Genomic DNA, 22,698 nt, shown 5'->3' on the forward strand with positions numbered 1-22,698 from the left:
CATTTATTTTGCAATTTTAGGTTTATCTGAATTAACAAATTTATAAATTTACAAATTTATAAAATTTACAAATTAACAAATTTATAAAAATAGTATCGTTGTGTGTTTAAATGCATAGAAAATGTATTCATAAACCACAGTATTTCAGTGGAGTCATAATTGATTATTTTGCTGAGTATAGAGTAAGTTCTTGTAAATAATATATGTTGTTGTTCACTCACCAAGTCATGTCCAACTCTTTGCAACCCCATGGACGGCAGTGTGCCAGACTCCTCTTTCCTCCCCTATCTCCCAGAGTTTGGTCAAATTCATGTCCATTAAGTCGGTGATGCCATCCAACCATCTCATCCTGTTGCCCCCTTCTCCTTTGCCTTCAATCCTTCCCAGTATCAGGGTCTTTTCCAATGAGTTGGCTCTTTGCATCAAGTGGCTGAAGTATTGGAGCTTCAGCTTGAAGAGTATCCAGTGAATATTCATGGTTGATTTCCTTTAGGATTGACTGGTTTGATCTCCTTGAAGTCCAAGGGACTCTCAAGAATATAGAGCGGCGAGTGGCCGCCCTGCCCACGCCCAGCGCCGACCCACCGGGCTCTCCGTGGCGGACCAGCTCCTTGGCTCCCGGGGCAGGACCGAGGCCGCAAGCAGCACCGCGGGGTGTGGGGCAGACCCAGGAGATGAAATGACAACATCAACCCTCCAGAAAGCCATTGATTTGGTGACAAAAGCCACAGAAGAGGATAAAGCCAAGAATTACGAGGATGCGCTCCGGCTCTACCAGCATGCTGTGGAGTACTTCCTGCACGCTATCAAATATGAAGCACACAGCGACAAGGCCAAGGAGAGCATTCGAGCCAAGTGCATGCAGTACCTGGACCGGGCGGAGAAGCTGAAGGATTACTTATGAAACAAAGAGAAGCATGGCAAGAAGCCAGTCAAAGAGAATCAAAGCGAGAGTGAGGGCAGCGATAGTTGACAGTGAAGGGGATAATCCAGAGAAAAAGAAATTACAAGAGCAGCTGATGGGTGCCGTTGTGATGGAGAAGCCCAACATCCGGTGGAATGATGTGGCTGGGCTGGAGGGAGCCAAAGAGGCCCTCAAAGAAGCTGTCATTTTGCCAATTAAATTCCCGCACTTGTTCTCAGGCAAGCGCACCCCTTGCGGGGGATACTGCTCTTTGGACCACCCGGCACAGGGAAATCCTACCTGGCCAAAGTAGTGGCAACGGAGGCCAACAACTCCACCTTCTTCTCTGTGTCCTCCTCAGACTTGATGTCTAAGTGGCTGGGGGAGAGTGAGAAGCTAGTGAAGATCCTGTTCGAGCTGGCCCGGCAGCACAAGCCCTCCATCATCTTCATCGATGAGGTGGATTTGCTCTGCAGATCCCGCAACGAAAATGAGAGCGAGGCTGCCCACAGGATCAAAACGGAGTTCCTAGTCCAGATGCAAGGGGTGGGGAACAACAATGATGAGACTCTGGTGCTAGGTGCCACAAACATCCCGTGGGTGTTGGACTCGGCCATTAGAAGGAGGTTTGAAAAGCGAATTTATATCCCATTGCCAGAGGAGGCTGCCCGTGCCCAGATGTTCCGATTGCATCTGGGGAGCACCCCTCACAACCTCACAGACGCCGACATCCACGAGCTGGCCCAGAAGACAGAAGGCTACTCGAGTGCAGACATCAGCGTCATTGTGCAGGACTCCCTCATGCAGCCCGTGAGGAAAGTGCAGTCGGTGACACACTTCAAAAAGGTCTGTGGCCCTTCCCGCACCAACCCTAGCATTATGATCGATGACCTTCTGACCCCATGCTCACCAGGGGACCCAGGGGCCGTGGAGATGACTTGGATGGACGTCCCTAGTGACAAACTCCTAGAGCCTGTGGTTTGCATGTCGGACATGCTCCAGTCTTTGGCCACCACTTGGCCCACTGTGAATGCAGAAGACCTCCTGAAAGTGAAGAAATTCTCAGAGGACTTTGGACAGGAGAGTTAAAAGCTTCTTCACTTGCCTGATGGTGAAGGTGGGAGGTTGATTGGGGTCAATCCACGGTACTCCCCAGGTCAGTGGCCACACAGAGCTCCAGGGCTCGTCCCAAGGCCGCTGCAGCGTCCCCCTGCTGACCGGCCGTCAGTGGGGGAGCAGGAAGGAAGGGCCTCCCCGCTGCAGTTGCAGAAGCACATTCGGTACCTGGGGGGTACTGGCTCTTTCTGCATCCTGCTTCTCTTCCTCCTTCTCTTCTGGATGCTCACCATCTCCTTGTCCTGCCCTCCTCCCGCGGTTTTTTTTAAAACCACTCTTTGTTCCCCTAAATTAATGCTGCTTGGATTTTTGACTTGTTTATAAATTTAAAACCTGCCCGAGGTGTCAGGGAGTGGGAGCGGCCCCCGGCCTTGGGGTTGGTGCCGTGGCCCTTCAAAACGGCTGCCCAGCGCCGCCCGTTGCCCCTCCCTTCCAGATCCAAGTATTGCTCCATGTGAACAGAATGGCTGTTGCCTGGGGTCTTCAGCCCAGACTCTGCCTGTAAGGGCCACCAGTAGAGCCAAGCCATTCGCTCCCTCCGGGCCCTGTGTCCTCCCTGCAGGAGAAGAGGATGGTTTTTGTGAGCACAAAGCTGTGTAGATCAGACTGAGGGAAAGCAGTCAGGCAGGCATCACTGCTGCCTTTTTTTTAATCCCTCTGAATGTGTGAACACCTAGCCCAGCCACTGCCCCAGGTCCCCGTCCTGGAAGCGGGCTAATAAACCCTTTTCATTTCTTGAAAAAAAAAAAAGAATATAGAGCAAATTAAATTATTTAGTAATGTGAAATGTTACTTCATTTTTAATTGAAGTATAGTTTATTTACAATATTGGTCTCAGGTATACAACGTAGTGCTTCAGTATTGCTATAGATTAATTATACTATATTTAAAGTTAATAAAATAATGGCTATATTTTCCTATACAATATGTCCCTGTACCAATCCCCTACCCTTACCTTGCCCCTCCTGTCTTCCCTCTTCCCACTGGTAACCACTAGTTTGTCTCTGTATCCATGAATCTGTTTCTCTAGTTATATACATTTATTTTTTAGATCCTTCATATAAGCGATAAATGTCTTTCTGATTTATTTTACCAAGCGTAATACTCTGTCTGCTTTGATGCAAATTGAAGAATTTCATTCTGTTTTATGGATAAGTAATATTCCATAGTGTGTGTGTATGTGTGTTTGTGTGTATACATGGGCTTCCCAGGTAGTGCAGTGGTAAAGAATCTGCCTGCCAATTCAGGAGACACGAGACATGGGTTCAGTTTCTGGATCCAGAAGATCCTGTGGAGGAGGAAATGGCAACCCACTCCAGTATTCTTGCCTGGAAATTTCCATGGACAGAGGAGTCTGGCGGCCTACAGTTCATGGAGTCACAAAGAGTCTGGCACAACTGAGCACCCATGCACATACATACATACATACACGCACATCATACCTTTTTTTATCTATTCAACTGTTGATGGACACTTAGGTGGCTTGGCTATTGTAAATAATGCAACTATGAAATGAACATTGAGGTGCATGTATCTTTATAGCAAATTAATGTTTTCATTCTGTTCATATATATTCTCAGGAGTGGAATTGTTAGATCACATAGCATTTCTGTTTTCAGTATTTTGGGGAATCTCCATACTATTTTCCATTAATGGCTGCATCTATTTACATTCCTACCAACAATGTACAAGGGCTCTCTTTTCTCAACATCCTCACCAACATTTATCATTTGTAAACTTTTTGATTATAGCCAGGGGTGATATTGTGTTTTGGTTTGCATTTCTCTGGTGATTAGTGATGTTGAATATCTTTTCATGTGCCTGTTGGCCATCTTTGTTTCTTTTGTAAAAATGTCCTTCAGATTAGATCATCTCATTAAAAAAAATTTTTTTTTTGCTATTGAGTTGTATGATGACTATATATTTTGGATATTAACCACCTATCAGTTATATGATTTGCAAGTATTTCCCCCATTCAGCAGGTTGTCTTCTCATTTTGTTGTTGGTTTCCTTTGCTGTGCCAAAGCTTTTAAGTTTAATTAGATCCCATTTTTTATTTTTGCTTTTGTTTCCTTTGCCTTATGAGACAGATCCCCAAAAAATATTGTTACAATTTATGTCAAAAAGTATCTACCTATGATTTCTTCAAGGAGCTTTATGGTTTCTAGTCTTACATTTAGGACTTCAATGCATGTTGAGCTTTTTTTTTTAACATGATAAAATGTTCTGATTTCATTCTTTTACAATGTAACTGCCCCGTTTTCCCAGTACCTGTCTTTTCTCCATTGTATGTTCTTGCCTTTTTCGTTGTAGATTAATTGACTATAGGTGCAAGATTTATTCCTGGCTCTCTATGCTGTTCCATTGATCTATGTCTGTTTTTGTGCCAATACTATACTGTTCTGGGAGAAGGCAATGGCATCCCACTCCAGTCCTCTTGCCTGGAGAATCCCGTGGATGGAGGAGCCTGGTGTAGGCTACAGTCCATGGGGTCACTGCGAGTCGGACACGACTGAGCGACTTCACTTTTACTTTTCCCTTTCATGCACTGGAGAAGGAAATGGCAACCCACTCCAGTATTCTTGCCTGGAGAATCCTAGGGACGGCAGAGCCTGGTGGGCTGCCGTCTATAGGGTCGCAAAGAGTCGGACACGACTGAAGCGCCTTAGCAGCAGCAGCAGCATACTGTTCTGACTACTGTAGCTTTGTAGTATAGTCTGAAGTCAGGGAGTATGATACTTTCAGCTTTGTTCTTTTTCCTCAAAATTACTTTGACTATTTGGGGTCTTCTGTGGTTCCATATATATTTTAGGATTATTTGTTCTAGTTCTGTGAAAAATGTCATGGGTATTTTGATAGGAATTGCATTAAATTTGTAGATTAATTTGGGTAGTATGGATATTTTAACTATTAATTCTTCTTGTCTCCAGTTTCCTTCATCAGTATCTTATGATTTTCAGAGTATAGGTTGTTCACCTCTTTAAGTCATTTCTGGGTATTTTATTCTTTTTGATGCAATCATAAATGATTTCTGTATGTTAATCTTATATCCTGCAACTTTACAGAATTCATTTCTAATAGTTTTTTTGATGGACACTTTAGGGTTTTCTGAATAAAGTATCATGTCATCTACAAACAGTGACAATATTACTTCTACCCTTACAATTTGGATACCTTTTATTTCTTTTTCTTATCTGCTGTGGCTAGGACTTCCAATACTACATTAAATAGAAGTGGTGAGTGTAGGTATTCTTGTCTTATTCTTGATTTAAGAGGAAAAGGTTTCAGCTTTTCACTGTTGAGTATGCTATTAGCTGTGGGTTTGTCACAAATGGCCTTTATTATGTTGAGATGTGTTCTGTAACTGCTTTTTAAAAAAAATTTATTCTTAATTGGAAGATAATTGGTTTACAGTACTACACTGGTTTCTACCAATATCAACATGAGTCAGCCATAGGTTTACCTATGTCCCCTCCTACCTGAACATACCTCCCGCATCCCTCCCCATCCCACTCTGTAACAGCTTTGATGAGTTTTTATCATGAATGGATGTTGTATTCTGTCAAATGTTTTTCTGCATCATTTGAGATGATCATATGATTTTTATCCTTCTTTTTGTTAATGTGGTGTATCACAGTGATTGTTGCTATTGAACCATCCTTGCATCTGTGGGGCAAATCCCACTTGATCATGGAGTATGATCCTTTTGATATCATTGTTGGATTCAGTTTGCTAATATTTTGTTGAAGATTTTTGGATCTATATTCATCAGAGATATTGACCTGTAATTTTCCTTTTGTTTAGTGTCTTTGCCTGGTTTTGGTATCAGGGTAATTATGGCCTTATAGAATGAAATTGCGGAGAAGGCAATGGCAACCCACTCCCGTACTCTTGCCTGGAAAATCCCATGGACGGAGGAGCCTGGTAGGCTGCAGTCCATGGGGTCACGAAGAGTCGGACACGACTGAGCGACTACTTTCACTTTTCACTTTCATGCATTGGAGAAGGAAATGGCAACCCACTCCAGTGTTCTTGCCTGGAGAATCCCAGGGACAGTGGAGTCTGGTGGGCTGCCGTCTATGGGGTCACGCATGACTGAAGCAACTAGCAGCAGCAGCAGCAGCAGAATGAAATTGGGAGTGTTCCCTCTCCAAGTTTTTGGGATAGTTTGAGGATAGGTATTAGCTTTTCTTTATGTTTGGCAGAATTCCCCTGTGAAGTTGTCTGGCCCTGGATTTTAGTTTGCTGCGTTTTTTGTTGTTGTTACAAATTCAGTTTCACTACAAGTGATTGTTCTGTTCATATTGCTGTTTCTTGATTCAGTTTTGGAAGGCTCTATGTTTCTCAAAATTTGTCCACTTCTTCTGCTTTGTCCAATTTGTTGGGATATAATTATAGTATATGAGGTATGCGTGCATGCATGCTCAGTTGCTAAGTTGTGTCTGACTCTGAGACCCCATGGACTGTAGCCCACCAGGATCCTCTGTCCATGGGATTTTCCAGGCAAGAATACTGGAGTGGATTGCCATTTCCTTCTTCAGTGGCTACTCCTGACCCAGAGACTGAACCCATGTCTCCTGCTTGGCAGGTGGATTCCTTACTACTGAGCCACCTGGGAAGCCCATGTGAGGTATAACTGACATTTAAAATCACATTAGTGGGACTTCCTTGGTAGCTCAGTGGAAAAGAACCCGCCTGCCAACAGGGGACATAGGTTCGATTCCTGATCGAGGAAGATTCCACATGCCTAGGAGCAACTAAGCCTGGGTGCCACAACTACTGAGCCCACACTCCAGAGACTGAGCTCTGCAACAAGAAAAGCCATAACAATGAGAAGTCTAAGCACCACAACTAGGGGAGCCCCTACTCACTGCAACTAGAGAAAGTGCTTGCACAGCAACAAAAATCCAGGGCAACCATAAATAATTTAAAAAAATCACATTAATTTCAGATGTATAACATGATTTGTTACAAAATTATAATCATGTTAACATCCATTGCCATATGAATTTTTGTAATGAGAGATTTCAAGATCTTTTAGCAACTTTCAAAATATGTAATACAGTATTACTGACTGTAGTCACCATGCTGTACATTGCATCTCCATGACTTATTTTATAACTGGAAGTTTGTACCTTTTGACTGTTTCACCCATTTTGGCTATCCCTGACACTCTGCCTCTGGCAACCACTAAAGTCTGTTCTCTGTACCTGAGTTTTTTTTTTTTTTTTAAAATAGATTCCATCTATGAGTCTTAAAAAAAATAAATTCCACTTGTGACATCATACAGTATTTGTCTTTGACTTATTTCACTTAGCATAATGCTCACACTTTCCATCCATACTGTCACAAATGGCAAGATTTTCTTCTTTTTTAAGGCCCAATAATATTTCACTGTATAAATACATACTACATCTTCTTTACCCATTCATCCATCACTGGTCCCTTAGGTTGTTTCCAAATCTTGGCTATTCTAAATAATACTACAGTGAACACAGAGGTGCCTGTATCTTTTTGAATTAGTGTTTTCATTTTTGAGGATAAATAGCCAGTAGATTTGCTGGATCATATGGTAATTCTATTTTAAATTTTTTTGAGGAACCTCCATACTGTTTTCATAGTGGCTGGACCAATTTATATTCCTACCAACAGTGCACAGAGGCTCCCTTTTCTCCCATTCTTGCCTGCAATTGTTACTTGTCTTTTTAATAACAGCCATTCTAACAGGTGTGAGGTGATATTTTGTGATTTTGATTTGTCTTTTCCTGATTAGTGATGAATATCTTTTCATGTGCCTGTTGGCCATCTGTATGCCTTCTTGGTTAAAAAAAAGTCTCTGCAGATCCTCTGCCCATTTTTAAATGATTTTTTTTTCTTTTTTTGCTACTGAGTTGTATGGCTTTATATATTTTTATATTAACCCTTTATCAGATATATGATTTGCAAATGTTTTCTCTCATTCAGTAGGCTGCCTTTTCATTTTGTCGATGGTTTCCTTTGCTGCACAAAAGCTTTTTAGTTTGATGTAATTCCACTTGTTTTTGATTGGTCAAATCCAGAATATTGTCAAGACTGATTTAGAGGCTCAGTGCCTATGTTTTCTTCTAGTAGTTTTATGTTTCATATGTCCAAGTCTTTAATCCATTTTGAGTTACTCTTTGTGCAAGGTGTGAGACTGAAGGCAGGAGGAGAAGGACATGACAGAGGATGAGATGGTTGGATGGCATCACGGACTCAATGGACACAAGTCTGAGCAAGCCCCGGGAGTTGGTGAGGGACAGAGAGGCCTGGCATTGCTGCAGTCCATGGGGTCGCAAAGAGTTGGACACGACTGAGCAACTGAACTGAAATGAAGGTGTGAGATAGTGGTCCAGTTTTCCCAAAACAATTTACTGAAGAGAGTCCTTTCCCCATTGTATATTCTTGGCTCATGTGTCATGCATGCATGTCTGACCATACATGCATGGGTTTATATCTATTCTGTTCCACTGATCTATGTATCTGTTTTTGAGGCAGTACCACACAGTTTTGATTACTATAGCTTTATAATGTAGTTTGAAAACAGGACATATGATGTCTCTGGCTTTGTTCTTTTTCAAGATTGATTTGGCTATTCACAATTTTTTGTAGTTCCATACAGATTTTCAGATTATTAGTTCTATGAAAAAATGCCATTGGAATTTTGATATGGATTGCACTGAATTTGCTTTGATAGTATGGACATCATATATTATTTCTAACGGCTTTATTAAGGTGTAATTTATATATATATTACATTCAGCTGTTTTAAGTGCACAACTATTTTTGAAGTTTATAAAACTGTGCAAAAGGGTTCAAATCCAGGTCTCTCGCATTGCAGGCAGATTCACCATCTGAGCCACCAGGGAAGTCCTCCCCACTCCATGTAACCACTAATGTAGTATCTGTTTTAGATATTTTGTCATTATAAATAGAATCAAACATCATATGGTTTACACGTCAGAATTCTTTTACTTAGCATGATGTTTCTGAGGTTCATCCATGTAGTAGCATACATCAGTGTTCTATTTTATGAATTTTTTATTTACCATGTACCAGTTGATGGTCATTTGGATTGTTTCCACTTTTTCACTAGTATAAATAATGTTATAAGCATTCACCTACAGCTTCTGTGAACAGTTTTCATTTCTCTTAGGATGGAACATTGAATGGAATTTGCTGGATCATATGGTAAACTGCTTAACTTTTTAAGAAACTGTCAGACCATTTTCCAAAGTGGCTGTGTCATTTTACATTTCTATCAGCAGTGTATTAAGGCTCCAGTTTCTCCATATTCTCACCAACACTATCTTTGTCCTTAGCATAGCCATCCTAGTGGCTATGAAGAGGTGTCTGCTTTTGGTTTAACTTGCATTTCTCTAATGACTAGTGATGCTGAGCATCTTTTCATATGCTAAGCCATTGGATACCTTCTTTGCTGAAGAGTCTATTCAAAATTTTTGCCCACTTTAAAATGCAGTTGTCTTACTTTTGAGTTTTAAGAATATGTAATCTGGATATAAGTTGTTTATCAAATATGATTTGGAAATATTTACCCAGTCTGGTTTGTCAATTCACTTTTTTCCCTATTGGGTTGGCCAAAAAGTTTGGGGTTTACCATAACATCTTACAAAAAAGCTGAACGAACTTTATGGCCAGTGCAGTATTATGTAAGTTGTTTCAGGTGTACATTGCTCAGGACCATTTTATAGAATAGCAAGCTTCTTTAAAAGAATAAAGACTAGACCACCAAAAAGCCTTATCTTAAATTGTATTTACTGACCTCATTCTTTACTGTTCTTTAGAATTTAGAGTTCAATTATGAGGCTAAATGGGACTTTTCTCAATTTTCTAGTCAACTGACAAGACAACTGGTATCATCCAGAAAAATTACAGCTCGTTATATTTTCTCAAATATTGAAGTTTCTGTTTATTTCAACTTTTATTTTCATATGAATAAAAATACTATGTCTTATACCTAGGATGCAAGGACTTGGTTATCCTTGTTGGGATAATGGTTATCTATCTGTGGAAGTCACTCTGTCTGGTGATAACTAATAAGTAGCTCTAGCTATACAATTATTGTGGCTAGAATTCCAGAATTGGTGGATGGACGCTCATCTATTCGGTCTTCATGGAATATACCTGGGAAGGAAAAATGACACTTGAATAAAACACCTATTTTTACCAGTTTTGGGGAACACTGTGTTGTCTCCCCAATATACATTCCATTTCTCCCCATTATGTAGCAATAATGGTTTGGGTAATTCATACTCGGCTAGAGGAGTAGACCCTGATCTAGGTCAATAAGAAAATCTCTGTCTCCTATTTGTTGCTAGAATGACTAGGTTAAGCTCATAGCATTTCACAGCCACGTAGATTAGTTGAGAGGTGCCCTGAATTAGTGTGAAAAGTTGAAGACTCTCACTAGGACAGTGTGATATGCTATAAAGCTGGAAACTACTGAATGATTCTGCCACCTCTAGTAGATTCTAAAATGGCCCCAGTGACCTCTGCCTTCTGGTATTCATTCCCTTATACAATCCACTCACCTTCAGTGTGGGCCAAACCTAGTGATTAGTTTCTAACTAGTCACAGGATACAGAAAAAGTGATGGATGTTACTTCTGGGACTAGTTGCAAAAGGACTGTGGCTTTCATCTTGCATTTCCTCTCACTTGCTCACTTCTCAGGGAAGCCACATGTCAAGCTGTGGGCCACTACGGAGTGGTCCATATGGCAAGGAACTGGGAGAGGTCTCTAGACAACAAAGAGTGAGAAAACTGAGGCCCTAAATTCAGCCTGAGAAGAACTAAATCCTACCAATAACCACATGAGTGAGCTTAGAAGGACCTCTTTCTCTACTTGAGCCTTCAGATGACATTGCAGCCCTGTCAGAGAGCTTTAATACAACCTCATGAGAGACTCTGAGGCAGAGGCCCTAAGCTAAATTGTGCCCAGATTACTGACTCACAGAAACAGATTAAAAAAAAAAGTTTGTTGTTTTAAGCCACTTAATTTTATAATAATTTGTTAAGCAGCAAAAGATACCATCATACGAAAAGTTAGTTTCTGAGCTGTTTTTTTTCTGTTATTTGTAACTGAAAGCACATTAACATATACTAGCTAGTAGTAATCTAATCTTGAAAAAGCTATAAGACATTGTACACAAATAATTTTGTGAACTTAAGGTTTACAAATATACAAACAAAAAAACCTCCCACCTACCCATTCACAACCATCTTCATTTCTCATATGGAAAATTATGTAATAAGGCCTCATTCATTCAGTATTCCTTATAATATTGACAAAGCCTGGGCAAAGATTTACCTTTAATTACTCACACAAATAAACAATGTGAAAAAAAACAACAGTGATCACAGGGCAACTATTAAGTCCACTTAAAACATCTACTGTTTAGGGAATTCTCAGAGTCAGTCCAGTGGTTAGGACTCAGCACTTTCACTGCCAGGGCCTGGATTGGATTCTTAAAAAACTTTAACATCATTTGTTTATATATAAGCATTAAATATGCTAATTTAAAAGGGTTCTTAATTGATACATATTCATTAAAGTAGATCTGCAAGGGCATCTGGTTAGGCACACTTTGTTCTTAGTCTATCTGGAAAAGCAGCCTTTCAACCAATGGACATAGGGTGTCATGAGTTGAGGGGTATGATTAATTCAATATTCTGTACCTGAAGCTCAACAAACAAACAAAAAACAAAAACTCAAAACTTACTATATTCTTAGAAGGGCATTTGAAGTGGTACTTCCACCAGCCAAGCTGAGTTCACTGCCTAAATAAAAGCCTTTGCTTCAGAGGGTTCTCAGGGGAGCAGGGTTGCATGAAATGGTCACTAGGTATAAGTCTGGAGGCAGTAACAGTGCTAAGGCCTTATGTTCTATTTTCTAGGAGGTTCAATGAAAGGATAATGGCATTCTTTCTTGTCTGCCAAAATACACATCTCAAATATCCTTGTCATATATTTAAAGATTTGCTTCAAAGAGGTTTTATTTTTTTTACAAAAATTCAAATATCAAAATGTAAAATGATATCAATCAGTAGTGTGCTTCTGGGAGGAGACAAGATTCGAGATAGAAGTGAGGGGGGAATTTTGCTTTTTAAAATTATACATGCAGTTCTGTATTGTTTAATTTTGACAAGCTTGTATTGCTTTTATAATTTAAAAAATAGTTGAAAACTTAAAAAAGGAAATGCTCCATAAAGGGATGTCATTCATGGTTTAGAATGAATTTCTTTTAATCATAACATTAACTTAATAACCTATCTGAGCACTTGAGAGTATGTGAAATAGAAAGTAAAGGGAAGAAGAGATGGAAAGTTGTGGATAAGGGAGGGGACATTAGTATGGGCAGTTCTTAAAAAGAGACAAAAATGTGGGATAGTAGCAGAGGGCTATGTATCTGGGAGCAGTGTCAGGAATCAACAAAGCCAGACTTGTAAACTCACCTGCTTATCTGTACATGAGATGACTAAGGTATTGGCTGGGCTGAAGAGGCAAGTAGGGTGAGGATATTCTCAAAGATCACTGCAGTATTTGGTTGAAGTAAACTGCTACTTCCTGGGCAGAAACTTATCAGATGGGACATGCAGAGTGGGATGGTCTAGATTTGAATATGAAGCTGATAGTGGGGAGTTTCCTGGATTGTAAGAAACAGAACTAACTGTGGTATCCTATAAAGGAAAAATAACAAAAAAGATGGGACATGGAGTAACAAGAGTGGACAGGAAATGACTGGGGCAGCTGGGAACTCAAGGATATTGTATTCTATCAAAGCAAGCTGAAGACGTATGGAGGTCTCTAGTTGGTTTTTAAAATTTCCAATATGAAAACAGAATCCAAACAGGCAACAAATAAAAAAACAAAAAACTAAAGTAAAACAAGTCAACTCACCACCATTCTGGTTAACAGCTGGTTCTAAATATGATGGTTAAACTTTCAAGGTCTTCATTTTTTAAATGCAATTCTTCAAGCAAGGTGGTCATGAACTGTGTAAACATCACATTTTCCTGAGAAAGCTTCTGAATGCCAAGAGTTGAGGTCAATCTGAAACACCAAAAATACTAAATGCATATCCATGAAATTGGAAGGACTAAGGGGCTTCACTCTTTAACATGGCAGAAGGGATTTTTCTGAGGATAATGAAATCTCTCTGATTTAGCAAAATCCACAGAGAGAGGATCTTCTACTAAAGCTGAAGAGAAATCTCATGAAAAAACGGAAAGACCAAACATACTGTTATATAAGGAAAGAAGCTTAAAAGCCTTAATCTAAAACATGTTAGTCATTATGTCAGCAAAAGCTACCAAAATTCTGCTCAGAAAAGAATATTAATGAAGTCTTTCCATATGAGGAAAGGAGGCTGTGTAGAGAAGCTTAGAGCTGAGAATTGCTTTAAAAAACATAATTTGTATCAACTGTTTAGGTTATATCACTTGAAAAAAAGACAATAAACAAAAAGATTGCCTTTGGATGAAACCTTAACATTTTTATTTTTTTAAACATTTTCATTTTTGTAATACTGAACAGATGAATTGCATCTTACAAGGTACTTAATACAAAACTTCAGAAGGAAAACAAAGCTTTCTTCTCTAACCATTTCCAGTAACTATCCCTAAAGACTGATTACATATATAATAGTCATAGAAGTAATTTTCATGAATGTGATTAGTAAACATGATTTTTAAAAAAGTGAACAATATCTAATTACAAAGACTGCAAACCATTCCTTTTCATAAATTTTTATTATCTCTTGAGAGCATGAACATGCTTCACAGAGCCTTTTTCCAAGTACATTCTGGAAAGCATTTTGAAAAAAAAATTATTTTTCACCCAGTCTACACTTCCCACACAAAGCTCTTACAGATGCTTATTTAACCTGGGCCATTGTCAGTGGGCACATCAAATATAAATTAAATAACTCTGATTTAAATCAATATAGCTCAAGAAATCAGAGCAGAGTTCCACAGTAGTGAGTGTGGAAATGAGAAATGTTATTTTCTGAGGCAGATTTCTTCCTTGCTTAGCCATTTTATGCAGAAAGCAGAAATAAAAGGAAAAATTTGTCAGAACTGTCCAAAGATGCCCTAGACTTTGAGTAGATTCTCTATATTCCTGAAGGTATTTTAGCAAGAACTGGAGATGAGGTGACTCTGTCCAGTGAAATCCAGGGTGCTACCCAAGAAAACCACTGATTTCCTTACCCACCTCTCCTCTATTTATATATAGCTACTGGGTGGAGTTATGCAGATGACACCACCCTTATGGCAGAAAGTGAAGAGGAACTAAAAAGCCTCTTGATGAAAGAGGAGAGTGAAAAAGTTGGCTTAAAGCTCAACATTCAGAAAACTAAGATCATGGCATCTGGTACTATCACTGCATGGGAAATAAATGGGGAAACAGTGGAAACAGTGTCAGACTTTATTTTTTTGGGCTCCAAAATCACTGCAGATGGTGACTGCAACCATGAAATTAAAAGACGCTTACTCTTTGGAAGGAAAGTTATGACCAACCTAGATAGCATATTAAAAACCAGAGACATTACTTTGCCAACAAAGGTCTGTCTAGTCAAGGCTATGGTTTTTCCAGTAGTCATGTATGGTTGTGAGAGTTGGACTGTGAAGAAAGCTGAGTGCCAAAGAATTGATGCTTTTGAACTGTGGTGTTAGAGAAGACTCTTTTTTTTTTTTTTTAAATAAATTTATTTATTTTAGTTGGGGGCTAATTACTTTACCATATTGTAATAGTTTTTGCCATACACTGACATTAATCAGCCATGGGTTTACATGTGTTCCCCTTCCTGGACCCCCCACCCACCTCCCTCCCCATCCCATCCCTCTGGGTCATCCCATTGCCCCAGCCCTGAACATTTGTCTCATGCATCGAACATGCAATGGTGCTCTGTTTCACATATGATAACATACATGTTTCAATGCTATCCTCCCAGAACGTCCCACCCTCACCTTCTCCCTCAGAGTCCATAAGACTGTTCTATGCATCTGTGTCTCTTATTCTGTAGAGAAGACTCTTGAGAGTCCCTAGGACTGCAAGGAGATCCAACCAGTCCATCCTAAAGGAGATCAGTCCTGGGTGTTCACTGGAAGGACTGATGTTGAAGCTGAAACTCTAATACTTTGGCCACCTGATGTGAAGAGTTGACTCACTGGAAAAGACCCCGATGCTCAGAAGGATTGGGGGCAGGAGGAGAAGGGGACGACAGAGGATGAGATGGATGGATGGCATCACCGACTCGATGGACATGAGTTTGGGGAAACTCCGGGAGTTGGTGATGGACAGGGAGGCCTGGTGTGCTGCGATTCATGGGGTCGCAAAGAGTCGGACACGACTGAGCGACTGAACTGAAGTGAACCGAGTGGATGGAGTACTAGGTTCTCGTATTTCATGAGCTTTGTCTGCAGGTATTCCCCAAAGGCTGTTCACGCTTGGAAATCCTTCTATCCAAGCATTCTAATGCCAAGTTCAAACTGGGCACTTGGATGAACTTATAGGCAATTGTGGCCAGCTTTTCCTGTGGAGAAAGTAGAACCTAGAAGTCAGCTCTGTTGGCTTTTCTCATACTTAGGTGATGCCAACATTTAAAATATCAAGTTGCTGCTTCCCCACAGTAAGACCAAAGGTGCTGGGGATGGGATGCTGCTGCTAAATCACTTCAGTCGTGTCCAACTCTTCGCGACCCCATGGACTGCAGCCTACCAGGCTCCTCCATCCATGGGATTTTCCAGGCAAGATTACTGGAGTGGGGTGCCACTGCCTTCTCCTGTGCCCTCAATGAACATGCAGAAGAAACAGAATGCTTTAACTGCTTTAGAGAACTAGAAGGACAACAAAGTAGCTAGCAGCAGCAGGAAATGCTAATGGAGAAATCACACAAGGTCTGGTGTCTGTTAGGAGACAGTAATAGCAGTTTGGGGTCTGGGGATTTCTGCAGCAAGTCATCAAACAGATAGATAGCAATCCTGAGGCATCTGGAGCCAGGATTTCCTGACTTCTCTTAACACTTGAGCCCGAAGTGTTGTTGCATAATTTTACTCCTGGTAAGTGAGCCAATGAGATTTCCTTTATTTATTCCCTTGTCCTTTTAATCTTTATCTGAAAAGATTTCTTCCCTACCCCCAAGTCCCTAACACAGAAGGTAGTAAGAAATATAAATTAACTTTCTAAAATTTTTGACTTAGATCCTTTTTGGAATAAGCTGAGGTATAAAGAAAGAAATACTCTAATAGTGCCTGTGTATCTCTAAACATTAGTAACCCAAAGTGGATTATTTTTGGGGAGTCATGTAAAAATTGTTTTTCTTTCCACAGAAACCAGGCTCACAAATACAAAAAAAAATGGTTTTGACAAGTTATAAAGTCATAATAATATGTCAGGGAAGATGCTAAACCCTGAAGGCTAGTAATTTTATTAATAATTCATTCAAAAGAATTATGATTTGCTTCTATCTCGAAAGTAATTTACATTTAAAGGTGAATAAGGGCTATATATAACCTTTGTTTTCCAGATTCCTTGACTTGTCTACTTTAGTATGTTTTATTACTTAATAGCAACTGGCACTCTTCCAGACTGACTGCTTACTGGATATTTGCTGGATTTCCATGTCCATGTCATCGTTGTAGTGAGAGGCCTCTGTGCTTGTTTGCACAGATGAATCTGAGACAAGATCATAACTTTTTATCAGACTTTATGGTTTTGGTCCATGATAAGAGTTGGCTGTTGCCATTGACAAAGATGCTACTAATATACAGCAAGGATTCTTTTAAGGGTACACACCACCTTAATGATAGGTACTATTGGCTGAATGGGGTGGGCGGACCTGTCTGATGTAGAGGAGCACTGCATTGAGCTTGGAGACAGGGTTCTGTGCAGAATCTGCTTTTGTTAGCAGTGACCATGGAAGGCAGCTTTGGAAAGCACAGAGCACTAAGCAACATAGTCTAAGTGTGCTTAGAACCAGGTCCAAGGACAAATGAACAAAAGACTTATAACTGGAACTATTCTTTACATGGTCTCTTCATTGCCACATCTGACAGCCTCTTAGTTCTTTTTCCAGTTGACTGCAGTATTTGATGTCCTCATTCACTTCCTCCTTTTCCAGAATTCTCCTTCTTTAGCTTTTCAGGTACTCTTATCTCAGTTTTCCTCCTACTCTTGAACCTTTATGATCTCTCTTGCTGGCATTTCTTTTCTTTTCTTTTTTTTAACCAGCCCATTAATAATGACAGGTCTTACCTAAGGTTTCATATTGACCCTCTTCTGCATTAAATCCTATCTCATGGCTCTGATTACCAGTGATTCAAATCTCTTAACTTCTCTCTTGGGATTTTTTTACACTTTGGATGTCCAAAAGGTACCTCAAAATATATTCTGTTCAAACCTGAAATTCTGACCTCTCATTTTCATCAAGACCTTCTAGTATTAGAAATCTCAGTCATCTTTTACCTCTTAACCCTTAATGCTCTTTGTTCAATCAATTACCAAGTCCTCCTGATTCTCCTCTGATGTGCTTCTTGAATCTTTCATTTCCCCCACTCTCATTGTCTCTGTCCTAATTCAGATGAATCGTCTCCTCCTGGGACTAGAACCTCAGCCTCCTAAGTGGTCTCCCACTCCATTCCAGTCTCCACACTGCCAGACAATCCTCTCTCATAGATCTGATTAAGTCACTCTCTTTGATAAGTACTTATAGAAATCAAATTTCTTTGGCCCTTTTATTTTTCATTTCTATCCCATGGATATTCTTATAAATATTTCAAATAATATGAAAATATATAGTTAGTTATTTTTTTCTCATCAAGCAGAAAGGTGGAAAACTGGGCTATTTATTCATCCATCTTTGTATTCCCCATAGGCTTGTTCCCTTAATAGTAATACATAATTTGGTGAATGATTATAGAACTGAAACTGCTGCTGTGCCATACTAGCACTTCTCAGTGTACTACAAGATGCATGGTTATGTGTGTGCTTAGTTGTGAGCGACTCTTTGTGACCCTATGGACTATATGCTGCCAGGCTCTCTGTCCATGGGGTTCCCCAGGCAAGAATACTGGAGTGGATTGCCATTTCCTTCTCCAGGGATCTAACCAGGGTCTCCTGCAACTCCTGCTTTGGCAGGTGGATTCTATCACCACTGAGCCACATGGTCCTGGACAAATGATGGTCTGTGGGCCAAATCTGGCCTGCTGCTTGTTAGTTTTGTAAATAAAACTGAAAAACAGTCATGCCCATTTATTTATGTATTCTGTAGCTGCTTCTGTGTTCCAATGGCAGAGCTGAGTAGCTGGGACTGTAGGGCCAGCAAAGATGAAGATATAATCTGGCCCTTCACAGAAAGTTTGCACACTCTTATACTAGAAGATTAATATGCACCAACTTTAATTTAAAGTGAATAACTCAGTCACTAATACAATGCTTTATATGCTATAAGTCTGATGATGGGAGCAACTAACATGAGATGAGAAATACAAAGCAATCATTTGGCCATAGGATATTCAAGGTCTGGTCTGTGAAAGATCTTCTGCACTCTGGATCACTAAAGTATGGAAGATGCTTAACGAAACCAAAAATATCTCATAAAAATCTACCAGCTGGAGAGAGAACTTTCCCTGATTTACTTCACTCCAGCCAAGCTGAGCAAGCTTGCCTCAATTACGCCAAGGTTTGGTTTGTCCTCACTTAAGAGCTGGCTGTGTTCTTTCTAGGGGGTGCTCTTTCCCCAAATATCTACATGGTGGACTCCTTCGTGTAATTCAGTTTTGTTTAAATGTCACCTTTTCTATCTGAAACCCATCGTCTCTTTTACCTTCCCTACCTGCCTACTTTGTCTTCACAGTCCTTACTATTTTCTAGTTCTATTATTTGTTTGTTTACTGTCTATCTTTCATCCAAAAGAAGGTGAATGTCATGAGGGTAGTGACTCGTGTATTTACTGCATTCACTGTGTCCTTCGTGTCTGGCACACTGTAGGTGATCACTAATTACTTGTTTTATGAGAAGAAATGGCTTAAGAGGTCACAAATTTATTGTGTTTACTGAAATATTTTTCTTCTTCAAAATATTTTCTTCCTTTCGGTTTTAGAGGAAGGAAGTGAGGAAACATTTTCTTGACTCCTCCTCCTGCCTGCACATAGTAGTATCATCTTCTTTCTAGAATATTTCAGAATATCTATCAGTGAGGTGAGATGGGCTTCAAATTCATTACGTAGGCCAAGCATTAAATCAAGATCTACCACTTGTTTCTCCATTTCTCCTCCTCACTTCCATTTGTCCTGAAACTCAGTGTTGGCCAAGGGTGAGCAGGACTGAGTGCCACTGAGCAGGCTTGGTTTGTAGCTTTAATTCACGCCAGTCCTGTAGAGGAAACTGTGGAGGAAGGGGCTGTTCCTCAAGTGGTTGCCTGGTGCCTTCCTCTGGAGCAAAAGTACTTTAGCTTCACAGGTTAAATGAAAATGACACTTGGCCAAAAGGAAGAGCACTGTAGAATTTCGACAGTCCAAATAATATAGGTCATCATTTCTGTGTATTTCTGGACGGTTACTACTGTTCTCCAAAGGGGTATGTTCTTCCTCTTTTTAGGTCAATGAAAGTAACAGAATGTAGCTGTAAAGCTATACTCCCTTTCAGTCTCCTCCCATTAAGTTAAAAGATTTAAGAAAACAGATTCAAGATCATTTCTTAATGTAGTGATTTGGACCCTTTACACAAGATAGTTAACAAACTACCTCCATGACCTTGAAGGAGGGAGATTCTTTACCTCTATGTGTGTAGCATGTTGCAATGGTTAATGCGGTTTAAATCCTGGACATTGTTTCTTATATATAATGTAAATGGCCCTTGCAGAATATGGAGGTGGTGGGGTGTGTGTGGGGGGAGTGAGGCAGCACTTAAAAGTTATTCCTTCATATTCTTGAAAATGGTTCTCAATTAGTTCCAAGTCTTTTTATTATTTCCTAATAGATGCCATCTAACTGCTCCTTATTCAGACTGGTGTTCTTCCCTATATCCCTAATTCTAGTTTCTCATTTTCCTAAAATGCAATGCCCCAGAATATACTGTTCAAATTCATTACTTCACAACAAAAATACATCTTCAGAGAAAGATATCATGATGTAAAATCTTTCACATCTAAGTTATCTTTGAAGTACAATCTCGGAATCTTATCAATCCTCTCCCTTTTTTGTTAAATTGAGTCCCCTGGCTCCTCCTTTCAATACTTTAAAGGATTAGCATATACATCTGTATATACACATCTGTATATATATATATAGCATACACAGATGTATATGCTAATCACCTGTTTAACCTTTTAATTAAAGAACAGTTCAGTTCAGTTCAGTTCAGTCGCTCAGTCGTGTCCGACTCTTTGCAACCCCATGAATTGCAACATGCCAGGCCTCTCTGTCCATCACCAACTCCCGGAGTCTACCCAAACCCATGTCCATCAAGTCGGTGATGCCATCCAACCATCTCATCCTCTGTCGTCCCCTTCTCCTCCTGCCCCCAATCCTACCCAGCATTAGGGTCTTTTCCAATGAGTCAACCCTTCGCATGAGGTGGCCAAAGTATTGGAGTTTCAGCTTCAACATCAGACCTTCCAATGAGCACCCAGGATTGATCTCTTTTAGGATGGATTGATTGGATCTCCTTGCAGTCCAAGGGACTCTCAAGAGTCTTCTCCAACACCACAGTTCAAAAGCATCAATTCTTCAGCGCTCAGCTTTCTTCACCATCTAACTCTCACAACCATACATGATCACTGGAAAAACCATAGCCTTGACTAGACGGACTTTTGTTGGCAAAGTAATGTCTCTGCTTTTAAATATGCTATCTAGGTTGGCCATAACCTTCCTTCCAAGGAGGAAGCGTCTTTTAATTTCATGGCTGCAATCACCATCTGCAGTGATTCTGGAGCCCCAAAAAATAAAGTCTGACACTGTTTCCACTGTTTCCCCATCCATTTCCCATGAAGTGATGGGACCAGATGCCATGATCTTAGTTTTCTGAACATTGAGCCTTAAGCCAACTTTTTCACTCTCCTCTTTCAACTTCATCAAGAGGCTCTTTAGTTCTTCTTCACTTTCTGCCATAAGGGTGGTGTCATCTGCATATCTGAGGTTATTGATATTTCTCCCGGCAATCTTGATTCCAGCTTGTGTTTCTTCCAGCCCAGCGTTTCTCATGATGTACTCTGCATATAAAATAAATAAGCAAGGTGACAATATACAGCCTTGACGGACTCCTTTTCCTATTTGGAACCAGTCTGTTGTTCCATGTCCAGTTTGAACTGTTGCTTCTTGACCTGCATACAGGTTTCTCAAGAGACGGGTCAGATGGTCTGGTATTCCCATCTCTTTCAGAATTTTCCACAGTTTATTGTGATCCACACAGTCAAAGGCTTTGGCATAGTCAATAAAGCAGAAATAGACGTTTTTCTGGAACTCTCTTGCTTTTTCGATGATCCAGCGGATATTGGCAATTTGATCTCCGGTTCCTCTGCCTTTTCTAAAACCAGCTTGAACATCTGGAAGTTCACGGTTCACGTATTGCTGAAGCCTGGCTTGGAGAATTTTGAGCATTACTTTACTAGCATGTGAGATGAGTGCAATTGTGCGGTAGTTTGAGCATTCTTTGGCATTGCCTTTCTTTGGGATTGGAATGAAAACTGACCTTTTCCAGTCCTGTGGCCACTGCTGAGTTTTCCAAATTTGCTGGCATATCGAGTGCAGCACTTTCACAGCATCACCTTTGAGGATTTGAAATAACTCAACGGGAATTCCATCACCTCCACTAGCTTTGTTCAGAGTGATGCTTCCTAAGGCCCACTTGACTTCACATTCCAGGATGTCTGGCTCTAGGTGAGTGATCACACCATCGTGATTATCTGGGTCGTGAAGATCTTTTTTGTACAGTTCTTCTGTGTATTCTTGCCATTAATTAATTAAATTAATTAATTAATTAAAGAACAACTCCCACCCTATTATATATTTAAAGGGACTCAAACCTCTGTTCCAGTCCAACAACTTCTAATAGTGAATATCAAAAGAAACAATAACTGGGTCCAAATAACTACTCTATTTAAATAAAATAGTAATATAGCATAGTTGGTATTTAACAGTGTGCTTTATGTAGGAAATGCCTTTCAAATAATGAATAGAAAATGTGACTGGCAGTGAGTAAAAACAAAACATTTTTATGTGTCCATTTATTTCCTTTGTGTACTTTTAAAGATGAATAAAAACCTCTAAAGGTGACACAAAAAGGATACAAATAGTCTTTATGTTGGAGAATATAATTTGACAAAAATGACATAATCTGCAAATGTATAAATCACAAACAAGCCAGGAAACTTCTCATGAAAACTCCACTGATTCAAATCTCTATTCTGAAAAGAAAGGCAGCCTTCTATAACTAGTTCTTTACCATATGGTCAATGGCATGACAACAAAAGCAAAAAAACGCAAAGTGTCCAACTGCATCTTATTGATAAGACCTTTATTTAGCTGACTGCTCCACATATGCTACACATCAAAAGGAGAGTCTGAAGTCAGGTTAGGACAGGTACCCTCTATTTGTTATTACTGAGCTATCAAACAACATCTGGTTAACAGGAATTATTATA

At 40.0% G+C, this 22,698-nt stretch overlaps 1 protein-coding gene and 1 pseudogene across 9 annotated transcripts in view; one reads left to right on the forward strand and one right to left on the reverse strand.

Annotated features, from left to right (window-relative positions):
• The window catches only part of RPAP2 (RNA polymerase II associated protein 2), a 121,572-nt gene that overhangs the window by 19,317 nt on the left and 79,557 nt on the right, over window positions 1-22,698 (reverse strand). Inside the window, exons 12-14 of one of the 8 annotated variants that reach the window (XR_014052590.1) lie at window positions 12,957-13,109; window positions 12,512-12,736; window positions 1,443-2,576 (exon numbers count right to left, since the gene is read on the reverse strand). Coding sequence is in view for 2 of the 8 variants with exons in the window: in XM_081486379.1 (XP_081342505.1) it covers window positions 12,968-13,109 (142 nt within the window). In the remaining 6 variants the exon portion in view is untranslated. Of the gene's footprint in view, window positions 1-1,442; window positions 2,577-8,990; window positions 10,184-10,590; window positions 10,798-12,511; window positions 12,737-12,956; window positions 13,110-22,698 lie in introns of those variants that run through there. The other 7 variants (XR_014052593.1, XR_014052592.1, XR_014052588.1 and 4 more) reach the window with 7 other exon arrangements.
• On the forward strand, window positions 680-2,770 carry LOC145504930 (vacuolar protein sorting-associated protein 4A pseudogene; annotated as a pseudogene). Its single transcript, XR_014052597.1, has one exon. The product of XR_014052597.1 is annotated as a vacuolar protein sorting-associated protein 4A pseudogene (transcript).

This window comes from Giraffa tippelskirchi, chromosome 5 (assembly GCF_054371585.1).
Source record: "Giraffa tippelskirchi isolate mGirTip1 chromosome 5, T2T-mGirTip1v1.2.pri, whole genome shotgun sequence".
NCBI classification, from domain to species: domain Eukaryota; kingdom Metazoa; phylum Chordata; class Mammalia; order Artiodactyla; family Giraffidae; genus Giraffa; species Giraffa tippelskirchi.